This window comes from Electrophorus electricus, unplaced genomic scaffold, assembly GCF_041902795.1.
Source record: "Electrophorus electricus isolate QZ-2024a unplaced genomic scaffold, ASM4190279v1 Scaffold183, whole genome shotgun sequence".
Classification (NCBI taxonomy): Eukaryota; Metazoa; Chordata; class Actinopteri; order Gymnotiformes; family Gymnotidae; genus Electrophorus; species Electrophorus electricus.
The window spans coordinates 1-10,111 of record NW_027658464.1 but is presented as its reverse complement, the minus strand read 5'-3'; the positions used below and the strand labels follow the sequence as shown (position 1 = coordinate 10,111).

General features: G+C 47.6%; 1 protein-coding gene across 1 annotated transcript; it reads left to right on the top strand.

Moving 5' to 3' along the window:
- Window positions 1-378: 378 nt before the first annotated feature.
- Window positions 379-9,898, top strand: LOC145655135 (cryptochrome-2-like). The gene is made up of 10 exons (XM_081708906.1): window positions 379-669; window positions 1,987-2,095; window positions 4,094-4,236; window positions 5,417-5,601; window positions 6,176-6,264; window positions 6,379-6,519; window positions 7,242-7,553; window positions 8,033-8,184; window positions 9,149-9,351; window positions 9,857-9,898. Exons 1-10 carry the CDS (start codon window positions 512-514, stop codon window positions 9,880-9,882), a joined length of 1,518 nt encoding a protein of 505 aa, XP_081565032.1. The 5' UTR covers window positions 379-511; the 3' UTR covers window positions 9,883-9,898.
- Window positions 9,899-10,111: the final 213 nt, after the last annotated feature.

Genomic DNA, 10,111 nt, shown 5'->3' with positions numbered 1-10,111 from the left:
GCCTACACTACCCCCTAATGGCAGTACAGATGATGGACATTGTGCACAATGGTAGTCATCACTTAAAGAAATTATTTGGATTTTTTTATTTTTAATTTAAATTAAAAACAAGTTTTTAAAAAACTTACATCAAATATAGTTGATCAGCTAAATCGTGTTTGGTCTAAATTGTCTAAATTGCAATTCTTCCTAATTTCATAATCGCAAGCCGTGCACGATAAATGCACATACTAAAATCGAACAAACATCAAGGATATTAATTATAATCATTCGTTACTGGAACAGGTCAGCGCACTCGGACACGGAGCTTTACTTTCATAGTAAATAAACGGGCACTTCCTTTCCAACGCACGAGGAAAACGTGCCCGGGGAGGTCCTCCACGTGCAGACTAACCCATAAGCGTGTTGTCGAGCGCTGCGCTCGTGTTAATGCTCCGCGCACGTGTCTCTCCTCCGCTCAGTGGCAGGACCGAGGAGGAAAAGCCCTAATGCGGTTGACTAAACCGCAGCTATGGTCGTGCATGCTGTTCACTGGTTTCGGAAAGGACTGCGCCTTCATGACAACCCGGCTCTGCAGGAAGCTCTGGCGGGCGCGGACACTGCGCGCTGTGTTTATGTTTTGGATCCGTGGTTCGCCGGTGCGGCCAAGGTGGGAGTGAACCGGTGGAGGTTAGTGGCATCGTTTGAACGGTATCTGGCTGTCCTGGTACCGTTGCACATTTGCGCCGCTTTTTTTGGGGGGGGGTATGAAAAACAAGTCCGAGGCTTTGGCTCTTGTGAAATTAGTGCAGCTCGCCAGAGTCTGGTGCAACCCAGTCTCCAGGCCAAGAGAAAAGTCGTGGGCTCGTGCCATTTCACGCATACTTGTCACTTACAAAACCTCGCAGGGCACAAACCGCGTTACACTATAAGGTCATACTTGTGTGCCGAGTCCAGCTTTGTCCGCATGAGTTGCCTTTCCTGGGAGACCAGGGTTCAAGCCCCCATCTGGGCAAGTGCGCTATTCCATAAATGCGCGTCTTTGGGCAAGACTCCTAGCGTTAACAATATACGCCTACCTCTCTAACATGATCGAAATGGGATAAAAGTGTCGGCCAAATGTGTAAAATGTGTTGATGTCCGGCAGACATGGCTGGTTATTCTGTTTAATAGGATGTAACAGCTGTCGGTGTGTCTCCCAGAATCTGAACAGTACGTAGTTAGTTGCTTTGCTTTCCAGTACCTATGGAAATGCTGTCTTATAAAACCTGTAGAAGTACGGTGTAGTTAAATGGCGATTATATGACCAGTCCTTAGTGCCGTATGCCAAAGTCTTGGCCTTCAAAAAAGTTGAATTAACTCGGTTTTATTAATTTGTCAGCTATGCTAGTTTAGCATACATAACCTAGCTAGGTTATCTTAGCTGGCTAGTCGAGGTGTTGGCTACCTTGCTAGCTAGATAAACGTCAAAAATAAGACTGACAGGGAAAACCGTTAGCTAAGTACAAACATAAACTATTCGAATGCTTTATCAAAACAGCATTCGTCATATACTTTAAGGTGTAAATAGTATATACTAGTATTAATAGTGCACGTTAATATTTTGTGTGCTACATTGTTATGCTACTGCACAGCTTTTGTGCTAACAGGAAGTGATGTTGCCATGCCAACGTACGACCTAGCAAGCTGAGACTCTGAAGGCTGTTTAGTTAAATCTAGAGCTTTCTTTCTTTAAAACAAATAAGATGGCCTGTAACCTAACTACCTTTAGCCATAAGTAAAGGCTGCGCTTCCACAAAAGTGTCGGGTCTGTTTGCTAACCGTCTAAGCAAGCTTCACTTTGTCCACCAGGGAAGCTGTTGCATGATTTCATTCCATATGTCTCAATGCTTGGCCATCTAGTGTTTTTAGTTCTAGTTTTAGATTTAAATATAGTACCTTGGTAGGCTGGGATTTTTATGCTCTCCTTAAATGGAGTGTGAGATTTAATCTGTTTGAACCATGCAGATTTCTGCTGGAGTCATTAGAGGATCTGGACGCGAGTTTAAGGAAACTGAACTCAAGGCTGTTTGTGGTACAAGGACAGCCTGCAGATGTGTTTCCCAGACTCTTCAAGGTCAGTTTGCAGTACTCACACACACACTCACACACCCTTCCTCTCCCCCTGCGTGCCTACTTGTGTGTGTGTGTGTTCAGACGCTTGATGGCACACGGTGAAGACCATGGTTTGACACACCAGGTCCATTACTCCCTGGGAGTTCTTTAGATCAGTAGGGAATTTTCCATCTCCTCCACCAGGTTGATTACGGTGCAGCAAAGAAACTGTTAACAGCATCTCAACAATATCACTGGGAGCTGTAGAAGACAAAAACCTGTGTCAAACGCTCCCTTTGGCCTGATGTAGATGGTGATTTGGCAGCACATATTCTGTGATACTTTGATGTTTTCTTCCTTCCTCTGAAGTTAGTGTTTTTCCTCAGTTTGGAGTATTGACAGAGGCCGGAGTTGAATTATGCATTGCACAAAAGCTACAACAACAGATTTGAATTATATTCTTGTCAGAAATGGTAATGGTAGATGTGGTCACAAGTGCACAGTTGTAAGGTCATTCATGTAAGCTTGTTTTTTAGTGAAAGAACCTAATATTTCTTTAATAAAATGTTTATGGAAACAACGCACCTTCTATTGGGCTTATCCATGTTAATAGCTGTTAGAAACTGGTTCATAGTGACCAGTCCTTCAGGTTCGATCTCCTCTAAGTTACCCTCTGCCCTCTGTCCCCTGTAGCTGGATCCGGGTAACTCAGGAGACACTGACACCAGGGTAGTGAATCAAGAGAGTTCCACTTTATTGAGGAAAGCACACAGTATATATGTGTCCTATATCTACTAGCTAAATCTACAGGATGATGGGGAAAATGATGGGCATGTTCTAAGGGTCTACGTAGAAAGGAAAGAGACAAGGTTAGTAAAGATTAGATGCTGTCTGCATGAACATGCCACAAGCTGTTCCTGTACCAGCCATGAGAGAGACAGACAGAGACAGACACACACACAAAGGGTCAAAGGAGACGAGAACAGGGAGCGGATGGCCTCGCAGTCGAGCCGTCTTATGGTGGCTGATGAGCAGAGACCTTGCATTGGGTGCCTGAAGACAGAAAGGCTCCAATGTCTGACAACAGCCTTTTCCAGACTTGCCCATTCATGTTGTTTATGATGACAATGTACCACTGTTTACACTGATAACAATTTGAATAATGTATTTATTTATTCAAAGTCTGAACCTTTTATGGCTTCTTATGTCTACAGATTATCTGATCAATCGGTTCTGTTTGAGTTTACCCCAAACCCTGAAAAGCAAAACAGCTTTGATGTGATGACAGTGAGCTTTAGTGTTGTATTGCAAGGTCTGAATTCCCACCTTCTCCTTACTGAGGTTTTACAGACCTGGAGTTAGTATGTACATCTAGCTACGGAGTTAAGATGGACTGCTTGATACCCAGAAACGTTTTATCCACTCCTAAAGTTTTTGCACTTTAATGTTTTGATACGATCCAGATCTTTTCCAAAATTAGGGAAAACTGTGACTGAATTACGGATCTTGCTTTTAAGACACATGGCTCATCTGCTACTCTCCTAGACCATCTTATCCTAGAGGGGGAATATCCGAGTAACCCTAACCTTTCTGATATAAATTAAGTATTTAAGTAGCACTGGGAAAGCACCGCTCTTGGTATTTTATGTGCTCTTGTGGCATAAGCGGAATGTTGGGTCAGTCGTGTGGGGATTGACTGTTTTGGAGCAGCTTTTTGGAAACTTCTTTCCCAGGGATGTTAATCTGAAGCTTTAAGTGTGCTTCTGCGTGCTCTGCTTTGCTCTCGGTCAATGCTCACCTTGGCCGAGGAAGGAGAACGTTCTCCTCATGTCTGCTTCTGTGGTCTGTGGACATGTTATGCGTGGCGTCTAATGGCTTTCTGAGCACTTTAGGACAATAATAAACCACATTCATTAATGGCATACTGGCTCACAGTAACACCATTTCTGCATCTCGATTTTAAAACTGTGCCTCACTCTCTCACACTCATTAACACTCACACTCACTCTCTCTCTTTCAGGAGTGGAACGTGACCCGGCTGACGTTCGAGTATGACTCGGAGCCATATGGTAAAGACAGAGATGGTGCCATCATTAAGATGGCCCAGGAGTTTGGAGTGGAAACCATAGTGAGACACTCACACACGCTCTATAACCCAGACAGGTGGGTGACCACACACACTCCATCACCTCAGTGTACACATACACACACACACACACACACACACACATTAATTCTTTAGGAGTGCTAAATGAACTGTTCAGTCACCTGAATGAACTTGTGTCTGCCATATACAGAGTCGGTTTCATTGCAGTGCTTTGCACACCAGGATGGTCCAGGGCTTTTAATTGTTTGTTTTTATTAGTAGTATGTGCATATCCTGAGGGGAGACACATGTTTGTACTTTGTCATTTAAACATTGAGCTTTTATGATAGAAAACAGTATGCTCCATTGTGGTGGTGTGTGTTAACTCAGTGGGTGTGTGTTATTTTTATTTGTTTTGGTTGGTTTGTTTGTTTTAACCAGGTTGCGAGTGACGTACTTTAGTGAGTTATTTGAGTTCCTCTGTTTTGGCTAGACTTTAGTCACGGTGCTGAGTCTTCATATGCAGCACGTATTGCTGTCACAATGTTGCCCAGTGAGCGGGAATGACGTCCCGAGTCTGCTGCCATCTGGTGGTGGAGAGGTGGAACTACGGGTCACACTGAGCGGCATGTGCTGTGGGCGGGATAGGGGGTTGTGTGAGCGCTGTGTGTGTAATCCTGTGTTGCAAACATGTGCTGGCTGCATACAGACACATCCTGCTTCAGACACGTGTCGGGCTCCTGACTGTCAGCTACGCCAAAGAAATTGGCCAACAGCTCACACTCCTTAACACACAGATATAAGGAGGCATTGTGTAAGAGCTGGTCCGAAGGCAAGTGGCAGTTGGTGGTGGTGGAATTTGAACTAGATTGAAAAAAATCTAGAAATGGGAGACTGATTTGTCCACTGATCAGATTGAGATAATCAGGAAACACATTAAGTTGTAAAAATGAGGCTTCTTTCTTTGTAGACACAGTCAGCCTCATTCTAGCTGCCTCTTAAAGAAAGCTGGCCTGGAGTTTGCTTTAGTCGTATAATAGAAGAAAATAATGGTGTTTTATTGCTTTTGTCTTATGATTATGCGACAGGAGTTGTTGAGGTTATTCTAACGATAGTGTGTTTCTGCTTATGTTTCTCTAAAAGTAAAATTTTTATTCATCTGACACGCGTCTCCCTAAAGGCATGAGTCAGTAGTATCCGTGCACTGGCCAGTGGCTGCTGACCGCGCGTCTGTCCCTCCGGCCGCGTCTGCCCCAGGGTGCTGGAGATGAACGGCGGCAACCCACCTCTGACGTTCAAGCGTTTCCAGGCCTTGGTGAACCGGCTGGAGCTGCCCAAGAAGCCGTTGCCCACCGTGACGGCAGAGCAGCTGGCCGGCTGCCGCACGCAGCTCGCCGATGACCACGACGAGCGCTACAGCGTGCCCTCGCTGGAGGAGCTGGGTGAGGGCTCATCGACGCACGCTACGCAAATTTAACACGCATATGCAAACGAGCGTCTGCTCGCCTCAGGCACCTGAAGCCAGTCCACATTTTATGTGGTGCAGCACATTGCTTATACCCGACTTGCTGGTCAGTGTGAACTGGTTTAAGTCTCTCTAGCACTTTCATTGCAACTGGCGTGATATTCGCACGCTCTACTGACAGTCACAGCACCTTTAGCCAGGTGATCCCACATGTTGAACAATGCACACAGGTCAGCTTATAGCTGAGTAAATACTGTAAGCAGAGATTGGACTGGATGGCCTCCAGTGGCACTGACAGTCCGTCATTCTGTAACGGTTGTTTCTGCGCTCGTCCTGATTAACCTCTGTGCAGAGGGTGACACACATTCAGGCCTGAAGGGAAATTGTTTGGAGCCATTGGACACTTAATTATGTGCTGTATTTAATTTTCTTTTTGTGCACTGTATGCAGTGAGTAATACAGTAATAATCAGTAGAATTTGCAAAATAAGATGGTATTGACGGCTAATTACTAACAATGATGGTTGGTGTATGTGCGCATGTTCCTGACAGGCTTTAAGAATCCAGGGAAGGGAGCATCAGTATGGAAAGGGGGTGAAACTGAGGCTCTGGAGAGACTCGGTAAACACCTGGACAGAAAGGTGAGTTACTGCACATGCTCTGGCAGCTTAGCAGAAAACCCAACCCTCAGAGCCTCTGTCAGGAGTCACTCAAAACAGTTCCTCCTTTGGTTGGTGTCTGTTTTGTTTCTCTAGGCTTGGGTGGCGAATTTTGAGCGTCCTCGAATCAAGGCCCACTCCTTGTTCGCTAGCGCCACGGGCCTGAGCCCTTACCTGTGCTTTGGGTGCCTCTCCTGCCGTGTGTTCTACCACCACCTGAGGGAGCTCTACCTGAAGGCAAGCAGCTGCCTTGGCGCATTAGCACGCTCGGTTTCACAGGCTCTGTACGGCTAAGAGTAACCCCACCAGCATGTACATGGACACGGCCACATTTCACACTGCCTGCAGTTCAAAACGTCTGAAGGATTTTAGCAGCTGGAGAATTTGGAATGTGTGTCTCTACTAGGTATTATAAGATAAGTGATCTTCCCTGCTTCCTGTGTGTGCGTCAGGTTCTAGCGAGCTAAACACAGGGCTATAGTAATTACTCTGGTTACCACCACATGAACTAGGAGTTGTTTTTATCCCTGGACTGAAGGGTCACCCGAGCCAGACTGGAGAGAGGGGTTCATAATCGAACTTGGTACCTTCCAAACCCCCCTGCCTTGCGACTGAGCCCGGCAGGTTCAGAACTGTGTTCGTTACCACACAGCAGGGAGTAGCTGGCGCGCTACACTACAGTACCTTTAAGTAGACCAGCTAGGTACTGTCACATACAGTTAAATACACCACATCAGTCAGATACGACATGTCAACTCTGCGCTTGATGTTCTCCCCCTTCCCATCATGCCTCACTCAGCTCCTCAGCTAGCTAACGCGCCCGTCAGGGTTTAGATGAGATCTATGAGAGTGTTGGGGAAAACGCTAGCTTACATGATGAAGATGAAGATGGTGATGAACGTGGTGATGAGTCTTTTGGTGAGGAAGGTTAATTGGCCTTGTCCGTCATCCTCCTCCAGCTCCGGAGGCGCTCCAGCCCCCCCCCCTCTCTCTTCGGCCAGCTGCTGTGGCGGGAGTTCTTCTACACGGCCGCCACCAACAACCCCAACTTTGACCGCATGGAGGGGAACCCCATCTGTGTGCAGATCCCGTGGGATCACAACCCGGAGGCGCTGGCCAAGTGGGCGGAGGGCCGGACCGGCTTCCCCTGGATCGACGCCATCATGACCCAGCTGAGGCAGGAGGGCTGGGTCCACCACCTGGCACGCCACGCCGTGGCCTGCTTCCTCACCCGCGGAGACCTGTGGATCAGCTGGGAGGAGGGCGTGAAGGTACGGCAGGGCACGGGCGTAGAGTAGACAGAGTCCGAGGTGTGTGTGTGTGTGTGTGTGTGTGTGTGTGTGTGTGTGTGTGTGTGTGTGTGTGTGTGTGTGTGTGTGTGTGTGTGTGTGTGTGTGTGTGTGTGTGTTTTGTTTTTTTTCTTTCTTTTTTGTGTTGAAAACATTATAATGTCTTTTATTTTTATGTTTGAGAGAGAGAGAGAGAGAGAGAGAGAGAGAGAGCGCTCTGTGGTGGAGCTAGAGCTACTGCCAAGTAACATGCCGATCCAGATTCATTGCTAGATAGTCCAGAACCCCTAGAGGGCAAATCTTAGCAGAGTTTAATTCCTCTCCTAGCCTTGGGATGGAACGAAACCTAGCAGGGTTGTCCCCCCTGAAGTTGTTGTTCTGGTTCTGGAGTGTCTGGGGAGGTTCTGGTTCTGGGGAGGGTGGTTTTGGAGCTGTTGTGTGCTGTGCTCCTCTTGGTCCAGGTGTTTGAGGAGCTGCTTCTGGATGCCGACTGGAGCGTGAACGCCGGCAGCTGGATGTGGCTATCCTGCAGCTCCTTCTTCCAGCAGTTCTTCCACTGCTACTGCCCCGTGGGCTTCGGCCGCCGCATCGACCCCAACGGAGACTACATCCGGTACCGCCCGTACAGAACCACTACACCACCAGTTCAGAGCAGAGATACTACAGCTCCCCCAGTACAGAACCACAGCACCACCAGTTCAAAGCAGATATTACAGCTCCCACACACACACACACGCGCATATTCCACACACACACACCACAGGGAATACGCTGTTGTTCTCTGTATTTTGTAAAGTATAAACAACGTGTTTTATGCTGAGGTTAAAAAATATTAGTTCTACCAAGATTTTTGTATAACCCAGTTTATCAAGTTTTAGCTAAGTAACATATTTGGGTGGTTGGAGCCAAAATCCATGGGGAGAGCTTTTACTTTCTGAAAGTCTCTGGTGAAGCCTGTAGCAGAGGCTGTGCACACACTTTCACTCTCTCTCTCTCACACACACACACACACACACACACACACACACACACACACACACACACACACACACACACACACACACACACACACACACACACAGAGTACCGCTGTCTTAGAGAACACAGCATCACGAGCGCCGTGCAGCATGGTACCACTTTGATTGGTCTAGAGACTGTGTTCTGGTTCTGTTTCCTTATTCAGACTCTTCTGCAGAAAGTGTCTACAGAAACACGGGCCAATACTGGTTTGGAGCCAGTGTTCTGCTAGTCCAGATCACACAGCATCTCTCTCTCTCTCTCGTCCATGTTTTTGCAGTCGTATTCTTCAGCTCTTTAGTTGGCAGAGAAAGGGTCTCGTTACTGCTCCAGGAGCATGAAGACCTGCTGCGGTCAACCATTTCTGAAGAGAACAAAAGCTTTGTGGTCACCCGTGCTGCTTGGCACTCATATGCTGATGACTCTTCCCTGTTGGGTGCAATAGCACTGATGTGAAATGCTTTCGCAGGCTTCCTCTAATGGCTGCCGTAGCAGGTCTCACGCAGGGCGGGCAGCCCCGTTTTGGAGCCTTCACCGAGTCTTGTGGTTCCGCCCTGCAGGAGGTACGTCCCGCAGCTGAAGGACTACCCCGACCGCTACGTCTATGAGCCGTGGAACGCCCCGGAGGCCGTGCAGAGGGCCAGCGGGTGTGTGGTGGGCGTGGACTACCCCAAACCCATGATCAACCACGCCGAGAGCACGCGCCTCAACATCGAGAGGATGAAGCAAGTCTACCAGCAGCTGTCGCACTACAGAGGCCTTAGTGAGTCACTACACGTGTGTACGCTGTGTTAAGTCATGGCAGGCCTACCAGCAGCGATCCCAGAGCTCTTAATAATTGGCTGTACAAACGCTGTACTGTTATATCAGGACCCCAGGTTTCCCCATTCGCCCCACTTTTTTGCGCACACACGTTCCTGTTATATCAGCGTACCATTTTCCTCTTTGCAGCTCTTGCTTTTCTTTGTAGCTGCTTTGGAAATGGCACACAAGGATTCACGCATGGATGCACACGTGCGCAGTCAAGTAGTGACCAGCACTCCTTTTCCCCACTTGGCTCCTTTTTTTGTTTTTTTTGTACTTTCCTTACACACACACACACACACACACACACACTTGGTCTTCTGGTTTATTCTTAATTAGGCTCCTCCCTCTTAAATACATGCAAAATGGACAAAAGCAACTATGAAGTAATGCTGGTGAGAATTATGAATCCTTTGATCTCTGCCTCTCTCTCAGGTCTTCTTGCATCTGTGCCCACCATACAGGAGGAGGCCGAGCCTCTGCTGTCTGATGACTCTCAGGCCGGCAGCAGTGGTAAGACAGACACACAGACATGTGCAGTGTGGGGGTGTGGCTTGTTCCTCCTACGTCCATGGCCGGAAGTTTTCTGTCTGTGTGGGGGTGTGTTTTTAACCTGCTGATCTGTTTAATGCGGCTGTTGTCTCTGCTCTGGTCCTGCCTTCCCAACAGCCCTGCCCACAGGCTCCGGATGCAGAAGCTTTGTGTCTCTGTCCACAGAA

Excerpts from the sequence above, each read along its gene's own strand:
- LOC145655135 (XM_081708906.1), top strand. The coding sequence starts at position 512 with ATGGTCGTGCATGCTGTTCACTGGTTTCGGAAAGGACTGCGCCTTCAT. Across the intron at positions 4,237-5,416 it reads ACGCTCTATAACCCAGACAG|GGTGCTGGAGATGAACGGCG; the intron begins GTGGGTGACCAC and ends CGTCTGCCCCAG. Across the intron at positions 7,554-8,032 it reads GCTGGGAGGAGGGCGTGAAG|GTGTTTGAGGAGCTGCTTCT; the intron begins GTACGGCAGGGC and ends CTCTTGGTCCAG.